The sequence below is a fragment of the Capsella rubella genome, unplaced genomic scaffold (assembly GCF_000375325.1).
Source record: "Capsella rubella cultivar Monte Gargano unplaced genomic scaffold, Caprub1_0 scaffold_3, whole genome shotgun sequence".
NCBI lineage: Eukaryota > Viridiplantae > Streptophyta > Magnoliopsida > Brassicales > Brassicaceae > Capsella > Capsella rubella.
Window position 1 is genome coordinate 14,212,233 of NW_006238921.1, and position 14,818 is coordinate 14,227,050.

The 14,818-nt window shown below is 33.4% G+C and overlaps 6 protein-coding genes across 7 annotated transcripts; 4 read left to right on the top strand and 2 right to left on the bottom strand.

Annotated features, from left to right (window-relative positions):
* Positions 1-364: 364 nt before the first annotated feature.
* Positions 365-2,699, top strand: LOC17893522 (plant intracellular Ras-group-related LRR protein 6). 2 transcript variants are annotated; one of them, XM_006299295.2, is made up of 3 exons: positions 365-870; positions 947-1,116; positions 1,207-2,699. In XM_006299295.2, the coding sequence occupies exons 1-3, from the start codon at positions 553-555 to the stop codon at positions 1,889-1,891; spliced, it is 1,173 nt and encodes a 390-aa protein (XP_006299357.1). In that variant the 5' UTR covers positions 365-552; the 3' UTR covers positions 1,892-2,699. The 2 variants fall into 2 exon arrangements, with proteins under 2 accessions (XP_006299357.1, XP_023642770.1); XM_023787002.1 differs by having other exon boundaries at positions 947-2,699.
* On the bottom strand, positions 2,570-3,263 carry LOC111831735 (oligosaccharyltransferase complex subunit ostc). Its single transcript, XM_023787003.1, has one exon. It carries the CDS (start codon positions 3,224-3,226, stop codon positions 2,696-2,698), a length of 531 nt encoding a protein of 176 aa, XP_023642771.1. The 5' UTR covers positions 3,227-3,263; the 3' UTR covers positions 2,570-2,695.
* A 217-nt stretch (positions 3,264-3,480) lies between these two features.
* Positions 3,481-4,936, top strand: LOC17893125 (transmembrane protein 230). The gene is made up of 2 exons (XM_006298799.2): positions 3,481-3,781; positions 4,550-4,936. The coding sequence occupies exons 1-2, from the start codon at positions 3,592-3,594 to the stop codon at positions 4,669-4,671; spliced, it is 312 nt and encodes a 103-aa protein (XP_006298861.1). The 5' UTR covers positions 3,481-3,591; the 3' UTR covers positions 4,672-4,936.
* Positions 4,937-6,450: 1,514 nt separating this feature from the next.
* LOC17892994 lies at positions 6,451-8,717 on the top strand. Its single transcript, XM_006299506.2, has 7 exons — positions 6,451-6,615; positions 6,719-6,805; positions 7,052-7,297; positions 7,412-7,588; positions 7,732-7,785; positions 7,935-8,084; positions 8,190-8,717. Exons 1-7 carry the CDS (start codon positions 6,463-6,465, stop codon positions 8,574-8,576), a joined length of 1,254 nt encoding a protein of 417 aa, XP_006299568.1. The 5' UTR covers positions 6,451-6,462; the 3' UTR covers positions 8,577-8,717.
* An 802-nt stretch (positions 8,718-9,519) lies between these two features.
* On the top strand, positions 9,520-11,408 carry LOC17892423 (threonine synthase 1, chloroplastic). The gene has a single exon (XM_006299988.2). The coding sequence runs from the start codon at positions 9,662-9,664 to the stop codon at positions 11,225-11,227; it is 1,566 nt and encodes a 521-aa protein (XP_006300050.1). The 5' UTR covers positions 9,520-9,661; the 3' UTR covers positions 11,228-11,408.
* Positions 11,409-12,488: 1,080 nt separating this feature from the next.
* Positions 12,489-14,618, bottom strand: LOC17892607. Its single transcript, XM_023786713.1, has 7 exons — positions 14,481-14,618; positions 14,288-14,374; positions 13,792-14,037; positions 13,502-13,678; positions 13,324-13,377; positions 13,036-13,170; positions 12,489-12,923 (listed from the first exon to the last, which is right to left on the bottom strand). The coding sequence occupies exons 1-7, from the start codon at positions 14,616-14,618 to the stop codon at positions 12,534-12,536; spliced, it is 1,227 nt and encodes a 408-aa protein (XP_023642481.1). The 3' UTR covers positions 12,489-12,533.
* Between the last annotated feature and the right edge of the window lie 200 nt (positions 14,619-14,818).

A 14,818-nucleotide genomic window follows, 5' to 3' on the forward strand; every position in this document is an offset into this window, starting at 1 on the left:
TGAACATTTTTTTTCTTTATATGAATACGTACGTACGAGTTAAAAAGAGACTCATGTGTCAAAAGTACATTTATATATATCAATAGGAGTATTTTTACTTGTGTAACACAAGTTCATGTTTTTTTGATAGTTTAGTGAGAATGAATGATAGAACATTCCTTTTGATTTGGTCAAAAGATGCCAATAAAAACAATAAAGACTGATTACAAATAAAAAAGAGTAATTTGCGTAGCATTTGACTTTATTTTTGTTTTTAATTAGGTAGGTTTAGGAAAACCTTGACCACTAATTAAAAATGAAGCCATACTTCTTTAATTACCTAATTAATCTATTTTTGATTTAATTTAAATCGATTTACTTCCTTTTTTAAAACCCAACCAAAAAAAATTCTCCACCGTACACATCTCCTATAGTCTCTCCGTACACACACATTTGTGAAACACCATATTAAGCTTTTTAAAACTCTCTCTTTCTTTCTTCTAACATCATTTTGATCATTCTCTTCTTCTTCTTCTTCTTCTTCTTCAACCATAAACATATAGAGAATGAAAGATGATATGCGAGGAGGCATATCATCATCAGCAACCGCAAATACAAAAGGAACAAATGATGACAATGATGATGATGGATCAACGTGATAATAATCATCATTATCAACGGAAGAAATCACCATTATCATCCCCATCGTCTCCATCATCACCATCATCATCATCACCTAGATCATCATCCTTTAATAACATTATTGATAATGAGGAAGCAGAGAGGCTAGAGGTTGTGAATTTGAGTGGGATGGCATTGGAGTCTCTCCCCAACCCTTCACTCAATCTAGCTCAGATTTGCAAGCTTGATCTCTCCAACAATAATCTCCAGGTTCATTTCTATAACACATATTTATAATCATGAGGCCTTTTCTTAATATTCTGATGCTATTTTGGATGTGACGTAGACCATACCAGAATCACTTACCGCGAGACTACTCAACTTGATAGCATTAGATGTTCACTCGAATCAGATCAAAGCTCTTCCAAACTCCATTGGTTGTCTCTCTAAGCTCAAGAACCTCAATGTCTCCGGCAACTTTCTTGTTTCCCTCCCCAAATCTATCCAACATTGCAGGTTCTGGTTAACCATATATGTCATAAAACTCTCACAACATCCCCAACAATCACTAATTCACAAATTTTTGTCTTGGCTTTTCTATCTCAGGTCTCTGGAAGAACTAAATGCAAACTTCAACAAACTAATCAGATTACCAGACTCCATTGGATTTGAGCTCACAAATCTAAAGAAGCTCTCTGTCAACTCCAACAAGCTCATTAGCCTCCCAATCTCCATTACTCACCTCACATCTCTCCGTGTCCTCGATGCCCGTCTCAACTGCCTCATGATTCTACCGGATGATCTCGAGAATCTCATCAACCTCGAGATCCTCAATGTCAGCCAGAATTTCCAGTACCTTTCCGCTCTCCCAGCTTCCATTGGCCTTCTAATGAACCTCATTGAGCTCGATGTTAGCTACAACAGGATCACTGCCTTGCCTGAGTCCATTGGCTGCATGAGACGGTTAAGGAAGCTGAGTGTTGAAGGAAACCCGCTTGTATCCCCGCCCATCGAGGTGATGGAGCAGAATTTGCAGGTGGTGAGAGAGTATCTGACACAGAAGATGAATGGTGGCTCACCAAAGAGTCCCAGCAAAAAGAAGTCGTGGGGATTTGGTAAATTGGTGAAATATGGGACTTTCAATGGCGGATCAAGAAGCTGGAACAGAGAGGAGAGAGAAGGGTTCATCATGCCTGAGTACCGTTCCATCGACAGTCTTGCTTCCCCTAGGTATTCTGGAATGTTCTCTCCCCGTCGTCTCTTTTCTCCAAAAACCTATTTCAGCAGATAGAAGAGACAACAACCGAGAATTTCAATATTCCTACAAGCTATGCACAACTGTAGCATCAAGGCCAAACCTATTAGCATCATAAAATGTATAGAGAGTTTCTCAATATGTTCATCAGATTCTAGAATTCTTGGTTTTTTTCCATTATATATGCTTGCACCAGCCACCAGGTCCCTGTTTCTATGCACACCAAATTGTTCATGAATAAACTGTCTTCTTTCAGAACATCTGTCCTCTTCTCTTCCTGATTCTTTAGACATTAGCAAAAGACTAAAGATTACACTGAGAAAGAAAGCAATTCAATTTAAAGCTAACACACAAGGCCTCACATTCTTTAGGCTGCAAGAGCTTTTATGTCAGATATATCCCATACTCTAACAATCAAAGGAATCAACAATCTATGTTCCTCTCTTCAATTTCAAATATAGTTTGAGGAGCAAAACTATGTTTTTCACATACAAAACAAAAGTATCAACTCAATTCATAGCCAAAGGAGAATCTTTTCACTTTCCAGCTCTTACTTCCTCTGCTATATAGCTAATGTAGTATGACTCTGTTTAAAGATTGAAATAAGACAAACAAATCCACTTAAAGATCTCAACTTTCCTACATGTGATTATATTAGTCCTACACAGAAATGCACAATGCATCCAAAGAACTTGATTGAACCGTTAGTAAGACTTTGATTCAAATTCAAAGATACATTCTTCAAATCTGTAAATACAGGACTGCGTTCAAACAAGTCACAATGCACATATAGAGCCTATAACTCAAGTTCTCATTACAGAATTGAACTAATCTAAAACCCTAATGAAGATAACCAGGAATCTTAATCCTGATGAAGAGCATACTCATGACATACGCGATCACAACTGAGGAGACTCCAGCAACAGCATAAGAAGCTTTCACACTCTTAGCTTTGTTCTTGTCAAGAGCTAAATCAAGCATAACGATCCCAATCCCACCAAGAACAAACATGAATCCAGATGAGAGACCTTCAATAATGTATTGCCCGTTAACCCGGCCCGACATAAACACCACTGGTCGTATAGTTCCAGTAACCGGATCCTGAGTCGATCCAATACCCGGAGGCTCGACGATGACGTCGTACACGAAACCTGCTACGACGAGGAAGTACGTGAGGAGGATCAGAGCGTATACAGTCATCGGAGAAGGAAGCGTGAACGATGGGATCTTGAGACGGAGACGTGGTGGTCGGAGAAATGAGAACGGGAGGATTCGGAGAAGGTGGAATATAGGATCGATTGAGGATTGATCTGAACCGTCCGATACACCGGAGCCGGTTGCTAAGTTTTGCGAATCGGATCTTGGAGCCATTTTGTCGGATCTTCAGAATAGCTCTTCTTCGATCAATTCTGAATTCAGAAGAAGAGTCTCAGAATTGGCTTTGTTTGGAAACTAGGATAAATCTATCCGTTACAAAAATACTTGATCCGAATTTTTACTTCGAACGTTCTGCCGTTTTAATAACAAAACTAAACGACACGTAGTTCTTATGTTAATAGCAAATCCGGCAAGACTTGGTTGCTTTAATTAATGCTCCTCCGTCATCTTCTTCTTCATTTAACTCATAAAGGAAGCAAAAAGAGTTTGATTTCGTCTTCGAGCTTTGCGATCATCAGCTTCTTTCTCGCGACCAAAATCTTTTTCCGGTGAACTTGAATCGGAGCCTTGCTTATTCGATGGCATACGTCGACCATGCGTTCTCGATATCTGACGAAGACCTAATGATTGGGACTTCGTACACCGTCAGTAATCGACCACCGGTGAAAGAGATCTCACTCGCCGTGGCTCTTCTCGTGTTCGGAACCTTAGGGATTATTTCTGGTTTTTTCATGGCGTATAACCGAGTTGGTGGTGATCGTGGTCACGGTACGGTTCCTTAATTAATTAATCAATTGTTACTAATTATACGATTCACTGTGTTCGTGATTAAGCTTAGATTGAGGAAATTAGTGATAATCTGGGTGATTTGGTAGTCCTGTTGCTTGCTTGTATTGTTTTGATTAGTGTCTTAGTCTTGTTAGTTTCCTGGAGAAACTTAATTTGGGAGATTTAGGGAATAACTTCAAAATTTTTTTGAGGTTTGGAGTTTGTAAGGATCTCTCTCTCAAGCAAATCTCCAGAGGCATTATATTTGGTTGCTCTCTTTGATAATTTCCCATCGGTTCAGAGAGAGCTTTTAATTACAGAATGGATTGTTCCTTTGATCTTATCTTTGATTGTGTCCAGTTAAGAAATATGTTTGTATATGAATTTCTAAGTCATGTGTTTAGCAATATATATATACTGAATTACTGATCTTCTCTGGTTGCCTGAAACTTCATTTTTTCTACATGTCCTCATTGCTATGTTAAACCAAGCATCTGCATCAGATTCTTAGTGTAAGAAAACAGGTTATTCTCATTCTCATTGTCACATCAACCACTGATCGTTTCTATGTATATTTTCCTTGGGGTTCTATCTCACGTCCCTCTTTTTAAATACAAACACTGAAGAAGTCTATACCAAGTGGGGTTTAGAACGTAAAACAAGGCACAGTCTTTTAATTTTGTGTTTTGAGAAAAATTTATTAAGACTAAATGATTATCGAAAAGTCACTCCTGTTTTCTGTCTGATTGTTGGTGTTGAATGAAACAGGGGTTTTCTTCGTTGTACTCGGATGTCTTCTGTTTATCCCGGGGTTTTACTATACACGGATTGCATATTACGCATACAAAGGATATAAAGGTTTCTCATTCTCAAACATACCATCCGCTTAAAAGCCTTATGAATCGGCGTCTCTTCTCTCTTACGCAATGTATAGGTTGCTTCCGAAAGGGAAGTTTGTTGTTACATCGCTTACAACCAGTGACTTAATTATCCTCTTTAGTGTGATTTTACATGACTTGTTAGACCTACGTTTGATATGTATCTCTTTTGGTTTCTCATTGTCTATGTTAGATTCACTAGTCTTTCATAAACATCCTTGTAACGTATAGACCAAGCTAATCACATGTGATGTAATTGGTGTGTTTACTGTGTTTACTATATAGTAGGAGGAAATAAATAACCATAATTGTTGAATAGAATGCTAGAGGACCTCTATTAATGAAATATGGGTGTTAATTGGTATCAAAAACTTATATATGCTGAGTGAAAAACTGGAAACTCTTATATGGTTTATCATGAGTGTGTTCTCGACAATTGATGTAGCATAATGAATTTTGGGTTTGATACTTCCATATAAAACCACCCGATCGATTAGCATAGCATTAACCGTAACCCAACCTTCAAATTTCCTAAAGGCAGTCGTCGGTTGTTAAATTGTTTATGTCAATGAAACCAATTATAATTTTTGTTTGGCATTGAGATATATTGTTTTGAGTAAGGTTTGCCCATCATTCGTAATTTCCATGCACCTTTCACAATACTGGAATAAGAATATGGTGAGGGTGATCCGATGTGTGACTATTACAATTGTTGTAGTATATTATATATTTCAAAAATGATATAACATACTACTATGGTGCTGTTCGTTTGGCAGTCGCAGGAGCCTGCGATTGCGATTGCGACTGAAAATTGTTTGTTTCATATCATGTAATGTACGTACACAACGAAAATACTGTACATCATATATTCAATAACCATAACTGTAATCATATCTCAGTAATTACCATATTTAAAATTTACTGTAACTTGGAACATATTTCTCTGCTATGAAGTGTGTTATGATAATCCTTAAAAACCAATTAGTTTAAATCCCTTTCTCTTTTGATGAGGAAATTATTATTAACCTTAATTCTTCCCAATAGAGAAGACACTACTACCTTCATTGATGTTTACCTATACCATTAATATCTTCATTCTCTACTCTACTTGTTTTGTAGTAGTGCATATATATTGTTAGTTTTAACATTCTAAGCACACATCAAATTTAAATTGCAAAACCACTGATTTTTTACTTTGTAATTTAATGTTACAAAACAGTTGCTTTTTCTTTTTGTATTTTAATTTTTAAATAATTGCTGATTTTTTAAAATTTCTTTACAAAACCACTGCATTTATTTTCTTTTCTTTTCTTTTGTATTTGGATTTGCAAAGTAAATTTCCATGAAAGTCTATTTAGTTTATTAATTAAAATAAAGATATGCCAACAAAACAAATGAGATTTTGTTTTTTCCTTAAAATGTGATTTCTTATCATATTTATTTTTAACTTTATTTCCTTTTCAAAAGCAAAAATTAATATAGATCATCTTTAACGATTACGTTTCTCACTTTTCAGAAAAAAATTATATTACATATTAAGTATAAGTGAAAAAATGAAAAAAAAAAATAGATATCAATGAATAATATCCACTTTAAACAGATATCCATTCACTTTATATTAATTATATATTATTATCTTCATATTAAAAATAGTAAAAGTATCAAAGTATATAGCACATAGATTTGTTCATTTTCTTGTGTACATGATGTTTCTTTAGTATTATATAAAGTATTTAACATAATCATCCATAAACCAACTAGAAATGCTTCATAAAATATCAACATATTTTGGATAATCTTATCATGATTTTTCGGATAATGGCTTGTTTAGTTGTGCTAAACTTTATAGTCATATTAGTAGTAACAGTCACGGGAAATAAGTTTTTCGATACTCGTGATGCTGCAGTAAATCGACTCTTGAAAAAACTCAATAAGCCTTATGTTAAATCCATCAAGGTTAATTAATTTATGGATTTACACAAAATTACATTGAACTAAATTTTTCACTTTTGATTGCTCTTTAACTCTTTGTTGTGTGTGTTTTGTAATTATTAAATAGAGTCCAAATGGAGATATCATAGACTGTGTTCACATGAAAAATCATCCAATTTATGATAATCCTTTATTCAAAAACCACACTATTCAGGTTTGTAACTTATATTTTTTAATCAGTATTATTATAGTGTTAAAATTTTATATGCATTTTGAGTATGGTTTTATCACCTTTTATTTCAAAAATTACACCATTCATCAAATCTTTCTTAAAAATTATACTAAACCAAAAATTGATGATAAAGCTAAAAAGAACTCGTTTAAAATGAGTTACTAGGTACATTTGACTTTGTCATTTTAAAAGTTTTTCTGGTACTTTCAATATATGTATCTTTTGTAGATGAGACCAAATTTTTACCCAAAAGGATGGACCAATAAATATTCAAATAACAAAAAACAAAATATGGTTGCTCAACTATGGACAATTAATGGAATATGTCCTAAAAATAGTATTCCGATCAGAAGAACGAGAAAAGAAGATATTTTACGAGCAAAATCAATTGAAGAATATGGAAAAAAGGATCCCAATGATTTCCTTCATCATAAACCAATCAATCAACCTAGAAGAGCAAACGAAACACATGAGGTACACATAACATTCATTAATTATTTAAAATGCTTATCAATTTTATTTTTATGAGTATATATATACATATATGTTTGTTTTTTCTTATATATGTATATTTATTTACATGTATAGTATGCTATAATTAGAGTGGTAGCAAATTCTCCTCACGCTAAGTTTCATGGAGCTCAATCGTATATAAACGTGTGGAGACCTTTTGTACAAGAGGAAAAAGAATTTAGCCTAGCACAAGTATGGGTTGCAGCTGGAAGCTATAGTACTCAACTTAACACCATTGAAGCTGGTTGGCAGGTCTTATATTTTCTTGCAATTGTTTGTTATATATATATATATATATATACTGATATTCATCTTTGATAAATTATTTTGTTATTAATAAAATTTATTTTGTATATTTTAATATTTTTTCTTTTGTTATCATTGTTATTGATTAGGTGTGCTATGGACTTTATGGTGATCATCAACCTCATTACTTTATCTACTGGACGGTGAGTTTACTTCCATTTATTGTTATGAATTTTTAGAGTGTCTAAGTATTGTATGTGTAGATGAAAATTTCTTTCTTTTTACTTCTTTTTGGTTGAAAAATAAAATCATAACTCTTTGTTATGTGTGTTGTTTGATGACATGGAAACAGGCCGATAGTTACGTGAGAACAGGTTGCTATAATAATATAGGTTGCACTGGCTTTGTTAATATCAACCAGGCATTTGCTCTAGGTTCACCTATTCCTCAAGTTTCAGCCTTTGGTGGTCTACAAGTCGATCTTCTCGTAAGTATATGGAAGGTAAAGATTATACAGCTTGTTTTCATCTAATAATATAAATTATTATTCTTAAATTTATAACATTTAAAAATTGAAAATGAATATGTTATATTATTATTATTATAGGATCCTAGCACAGGAAATTGGTGGTTGAAATTTGGTCCTCACTTATATGTTGGGTATTGGCCTTCCACATTGTTCAATCATTTACAAAATGGTGGAACTGAAGTTCACTGGGGAGGTGAAATCATAAATTTAAAGAATTACTCACGACACACATCGACAGTTATGGGAAGTGGGTTATTTGCAGAAGAAGGATTTAAAAAGGCTAGTTATATTAAAAATATTGAAGTGCTTGACGAAAATAATATTGTGAGACAACCTGTAGATGTTTATTCTGCTGTGACAGATGGTAGTTGTTATAGTCTTAGGTTTGGCACTAATCACTCTATGTGGAAGACTCATTTCTTTTATGGTGGTCCTGGTGGAAATAATCCTTTTTGTACGTTATAGAGATGTAATAAGCATGCATGTTGTGTGTGAATCTATATTATGTACGTTATCACCATCATATAGCATATACAATATGTGATATGGTGAAAAGTATCATACATTGTAATTTCTTGCCCGTGAATAAGTAATTTTACAAAGTCATCTTATTTTTTACAAAATCATCTTATTAGTGGGTGCTAAATGTTATTAAAAAAAAACAAAATCTATCTCTGGTCCACTGAGTGCAAAATTGGACTCTTTTATATGGTTTAGGAAGAGCGTGATTTCGACAACTGATGTAGCATTATGAATACAAGAGAATATAGAAATTATACAACTTGGTAATATTTTTCTTTTTCATGGCAATCTTGGTAATATATGTGTATATTTACACAGGATTAGAAGTATGGCAAGACGACAAGAACTTGAACTTATATTCAAACAAGTCAATTTGCAATTTTCTTTTCTTTTTTAAGAAATCATATTTTTTTTTGCAATATTGATTTAATTGTGGTCATCATTCTACTTATAATTTTGAATAGTCACCGAAAGCGAGTTTTCTCATTCTCGTGATGCTAAAATGAGATAACTCTTGAATAAACTCAACAAACCTGCTCTTAAATTCATTAAGGTTAATTTAATTTGTTGATTTACACAAGAGTGACTTTTAACTATCCATTTTCCGTTTTTAATCGTGCTATCTTTTAAATTAAAATCTACTTACTAACTTTTTAAAAATTACTTAATAATCCACTTATAAATTAAAAAAAAGGCTACTTATGACTCAAGAAACCATAACAAGAACAAAAGATAGAACTATGACTTATCTTTTGTTATTTGACGACAGATCTCTACCGTTCTTTTAAAGGAGACAAGAACAATAATAATGTATTTGCTTCTCTTCTCCACCTTTCACTTCTCCATCTCGACTCCGACAAACAAACAAAACCGTTTTCGAATTAGAGATATTATTACACGACACACTTCGGTTATGTAGCTAAACCGGTTATCAGAATTAATTCCGGTTAACCTGAATTTGACTCTTTCGTGTCGCCGCCACACACAATCAAACATCACCCGCCACTCACTTCTCCCATCTCTAAAAAATGGCGTCGTCGTGCTCTTCTCTCTCTTCCTTCAACTGGACTCATCAAAACTCTCTCCACCGTCATCGTCGATCATCCGTTACTCCCCGTAACGACCGTCACGTCATCATCTCCTCCGTCAAAACCGCCGATGGAAACGGCAACGTCACTTCTCCTACGAATGACAACATCCGCGACGAAGAAGCTCGCCGCAATCGCTCAACCTCCTCCGCCGTAAGTCCTTTCTCCGCTAGATACGTTCCGTTCAACGCACCGGCTGAGTCAACGGAGTCATACTCCCTAGACGAGATCGTATACCGTAGCAAATCCGGTGGTCTTCTCGATGTAGAACACGACCTCGAAGCTTTGAAACATTACGACGGAGCTTACTGGCGTAAACTATTCGATTCGAGAGTTGGAAAAACCAAGTGGCCTTACGGATCTGGAGTCTGGTCCAAGAAAGAGTGGGTGCTTCCTCAAATCCACGACGATGACATTGTTTCCACTTTCGAAGGTAACTCTAATCTCTTCTGGGCTGAGAGGTTCGGCAAAAAGTTTCTACAGATGAATGATTTATGGGTGAAGCATTGTGGAATTAGTCATACAGGAAGTTTTAAAGATCTTGGTATGACTGTTTTGGTAAGTCAAGTCAATCGTTTAAGGAAGATGAATAAACCTGTGGTTGGAGTTGGTTGTGCTTCTACCGGAGATACTTCCGCTGCTCTTTCGGCTTATTGCGCATCCGCGGGGATCCCCTCGATTGTGATCTTACCGGCGAACAAAATCTCAATGGCTCAGCTGGTTCAGCCGATTGCCAACGGTGCGTTTGTTTTGAGTATTGACACTGATTTTGATGGTTGTATGAAGCTGATTAAGGAGATTACTTCGGAGTTGCCGATTTATTTGGCGAATTCGTTGAATAGTTTGAGGTTAGAAGGACAAAAGACTGCAGCGATTGAGATTCTTCAGCAGTTTAATTGGGAAGTTCCAGATTGGGTGATTGTTCCTGGAGGCAATCTTGGTAACATTTATGCGTTTTACAAGGGTTTTAAGATGTGTAAAGAGCTTGGGCTTGTGGATAGGATTCCGAGGCTGGTTTGCGCACAAGCGGCTAACGCGAATCCGCTTTACTTGCATTACAAGGCAGGTTGGAAAGATTTCAAGCCGGTTAAGGCTAGTTCCACTTTTGCATCTGCGATTCAGATTGGTGATCCGGTTTCGATAGACAGGGCGGTGTATGCTCTTAGAAACTGCGACGGCATTGTGGAAGAAGCCACGGAAGAGGAGCTTATGGATGCCATGGCTCAGGCAGATTCCACTGGAATGTTTGTTTGTCCACACACTGGTGTTGCCCTAACGGCTCTGTTTAAATTGAGGAACCAAGGAGTGATTGCACCAACTGATCGGACCGTGGTGGTGAGTACTGCTCACGGGTTGAAATTCAGCCAGTCTAAAATCGATTACCACTCGAAAGCCATACCCGATATGGCTTGCCGGTTCTCAAATCCCCCAGTTGAAGTGAATGCAGATTTTGGAGCCGTGATGGATGTCCTCAAGGGTTACCTGGGTAATAAGGCACTTAATTAGGTCATAGATCGGCCAATGCTATATATGAGCTACTTGTATATCTCCCATCTACGTTACTATTTCCACAAAATATTATTTTGGTATAAATTTTGATACACTCTTTGCAGAGCAAAATCAAGATTTGAAGAAGAGAATTATCTATGCATTTCACAAAGGTTTTAGAATGTGTCAAGAACTTGGACTTAGGCCAACAATTTTAATGAAATTTTCTATTCATTTTGTGAAACAGATTTTTACCATTTCTATATATAACATTTTATAATTTCAAAAACCAAAATTATTAATTTATTATAGTACTATTAAGACCCGCGTAAATACAAACAAAATCTTATAAAATCCAAACAAAATCTTATTATCACAAGGTTTTGTTTGGATTTTCTAATCAGTTATAAAAAAACGCAATCCATCCGATTTTCTTGTTAACTCTCTTGCATATTTATAGTCCCAAAATTAAAATTGTATAATAAACTTTATATTCACTCCCCTCTTTATTAACAGGAAAATACATTATAAAATAAACATCACTAATGGTATGTTATTACATTTCAAATGCCATCTATTATAAAGGATAAAAATGTGAAATACTAATTTATTCAATTTAATTAAATTATAAAACGAAAATTCATTATTATTTTGTTTATAAATGAATGACCAATCAAAATAAACCTAGAAGATTTGATATCTAACTTATCATACTAACTCATCATATCATTCATATAAAAATAAAAATGTAGATTTGCTTATGCATGTGGCATGATTTGAATTTTTGAAAACTAATATAAATAGTTCAATTTATAAAGAAGAAAACTGTAACGGGTTAAAAAATTCAAACTTAAATAATATATTTATGTTAAGAAAAATATATTCAACAAAAATATTTAAAAGTAACAGGTCATAATTTATTACAATGTATAACTTTATATAGTGAAATCACCTTTTTAAATCTTTGTATTTTGAACATGTTAAAATAATTTAACTTGATATTTAAAAAAATATATATATCATAAAATTCTTAGATAAAAAAATAAAAACTACAAATACTATAATTTGGTCATTTCAAACAAATATATATATAATATTTATTTGAAACGATGAGTTAACTGTTATATGATAGAATGAGTTATGACCATTATAACAAATGGTGAGAATAATAACTATAACTAATATAACATATCAAAAACTTGATTAAAAATATAAAATATATAAATTAGGTATAAAACAAGATATAAACCCGTGTTGTAGCACGGGTATTGTTCTAGCATATGTTATAATGGTGAGAAATAGATTCACACAACATGCTTACATCTCAAGTACACAAATGATTATTTCCACCAGGACCACCATAAAAGAAATGAGTTTTCCATATAGGGTGACCAGAGCTATTGCCATAACTAAGGCTATAACAACGATCATTCGTCACAATAGAAGAAACACCTACAGGTTCTCTCCTAATATTATTTTCATCAAGTATTTCAATATTTCTAAAATAACTAGCCTTTTGAAATCCATTTTCTGCAAATAACCCACTTCCCATAGCTGTTGTTGTGTGCCGTGAATGATTCTTTAAATTTACGATTTCGCCTCCCCAATGAACTTCAGTTCCACCATTTTGTAAATGGTTGAACAATGCGGAAGGCCAATACCCAACATAAAAATGAGGACCAAATTTCAACCACCAATTTCCTGTTCTAGGATCCTATAATAATATAACATATTCATCCTCAATTTTTAAATTTTATAAATAAAAAAATAAAAATTAAATTATAAGATGAAAAAGAGCATGTATTATTTACCTTCCATATACTTACTAGAAGATTGATTTGTAGACCTTCAAAGACGGAAACTTGAGAAATGGGTGAACCTAGAGCAAATTCTTGGTTGATACTAACAAAGCCAGGGCAACCTATATTATTATAACAACCTGTTCTCATGTAACTATCGGCCTGTTTCCATGTTATCAAACAACACACATAACAAAGAGTTATGTTTTTATTTTCCAACTATAAAGAAGTAAAAAGAATGAAATTTTCATCTACACAAACATACTTAATTAGAAACTCAAAAAATTCATAACAATAGAATGGAAGTAAGCTCACCGTCCAGTAGGTAAAGTATCGTGGTTGATTATCACCATAAATTCCATAGGACACCTAATTAATAACAATGATAACAAAAATATTAAAATATAGAAAATAAATTTTGTTAATAGAAAAAAATTATAAAAGAAGAAGATTATATATTATATATATAAGTAACTGCAAGAAAATATAAAACCTGCCAACCAGCTTCAATGGTGTTAAGTTGAGAACTATAACTTCCAGCTACAATCCATACTTGTGCTAGGCTAAATTCGTGGTCCTCTTGTACATAAGGCCTCCACACGTTTAGATACGATTGGGTTCCATGAAATTTAGCTCGAGGAGAATTTGCTACCACATTAAGTGTAGCATACTATAATTGTACATAAATATACATATATAAGAAACAACAAACATATCTATATACTCATAAAAGATATATAAAAAGTATAAGCATTTTATATACTTAATAAATGCTATGTGTACCTCATGTGTTCCGTTTCCTCTTCTATGTTGATTGATTGGTTTATGCTGACGAATATCGTTGGGATCTTTTTTTCCATATTCTTCAATTGATTTTGCTCGTAAAATATCTTCTTTTCTTGTTCTTCTAATTGGAATACTATTTTTTGGACATATTCCATTGATTGTCCAAAGTTGAGCAACCATATTTTGTTTTTTGTTATTTGAATATTTAGTTGTCCATCCTTCTGGGTAAAAATTTGGTCTCATCTATAAAAAAACACAATTATATATTGAAAGTACCGGAAATTTTTTGAGCATGACAAAATCAAATGTACTTAGTAACCCATTTTTCAATGGGATATTTTTAGCGTTAATATCAATTTTTGGTATAGTATAACTTTTAAGAAAGATTTGTGAATGGTGTGATTTTTGAATAAAAGGTGATAAAACTATACTCAAAATGCATATAAATTTAACACTATAATAATACTGATTAAAAAGAATATAATTTCCAAACCTGAATTGTGTGGTTTTTGAATAAAGGATGATCATAAATTGGATGGTTTTTCATATGAACACAGTCTATTATATCTCCATCTGGACTCTATTTAAGAATACAAAACATATCAACTAAGGATTAAAGAACAATAAAAAATGAAAAAAAAAATGTAGTTCAATGTAATTTTGTGTAAATCCAAAACTTAATAAACCTTGATAGATTTAACATAAGGTTTATTGAGTTTTTTCAAGAGTTGATTTACTGCAGCATCATGAGTATTGGAAAACTCGCTTCGGGTGACTAGTACTGCTAATATGACTATAAAGTTTAGCACAATTAAACTAGCCATTATCTGAAAAATTATGAAAAGATTATCCAATATATTTTGATATTTTATGAAGCATTTGTAGTTCGTTTATAGAGGATTAATTTAACTAATTTATATAATACTAAAGAAACATGAGAAACATCATGTACACAAGAAAATGAACAAATTTATGTGCTATATAATATTTTTATTTATTGTAATATGAAAATAATAATAAACAA

Coding starts and splice junctions, on each gene's coding strand:
- LOC17893125 (XM_006298799.2), top strand. CDS start 3,592: ATGGCATACGTCGACCATGCGTTCTCGATATCTGACGAAGACCTAATG. Junction 3,782..4,549: donor TGGTGGTGATCGTGGTCACG/GTACGGTTCCTT, acceptor TGAATGAAACAG/GGGTTTTCTTCGTTGTACTC.
- LOC111831735 (XM_023787003.1), bottom strand. CDS start 3,226: ATGGCTCCAAGATCCGATTCGCAAAACTTAGCAACCGGCTCCGGTGTA.
- LOC17893522 (XM_023787002.1), top strand. CDS start 553: ATGATATGCGAGGAGGCATATCATCATCAGCAACCGCAAATACAAAAG. Junction 871..946: donor TCTCCAACAATAATCTCCAG/GTTCATTTCTAT, acceptor GATGTGACGTAG/ACCATACCAGAATCACTTAC.
- LOC17892607 (XM_023786713.1), bottom strand. CDS start 14,618: ATGGCTAGTTTAATTGTGCTAAACTTTATAGTCATATTAGCAGTACTA. Junction 14,038..14,287: donor TCAAAAACCACACAATTCAG/GTTTGGAAATTA, acceptor GTTTTTTTATAG/ATGAGACCAAATTTTTACCC. Junction 13,378..13,501: donor CCATTGAAGCTGGTTGGCAG/GTTTTATATTTT, acceptor GTTATTAATTAG/GTGTCCTATGGAATTTATGG.
- LOC17892423 (XM_006299988.2), top strand. CDS start 9,662: ATGGCGTCGTCGTGCTCTTCTCTCTCTTCCTTCAACTGGACTCATCAA.
- LOC17892994 (XM_006299506.2), top strand. CDS start 6,463: ATGATTTTTCGGATAATGGCTTGTTTAGTTGTGCTAAACTTTATAGTC. Junction 6,806..7,051: donor TCAAAAACCACACTATTCAG/GTTTGTAACTTA, acceptor TATCTTTTGTAG/ATGAGACCAAATTTTTACCC. Junction 7,589..7,731: donor CCATTGAAGCTGGTTGGCAG/GTCTTATATTTT, acceptor GTTATTGATTAG/GTGTGCTATGGACTTTATGG.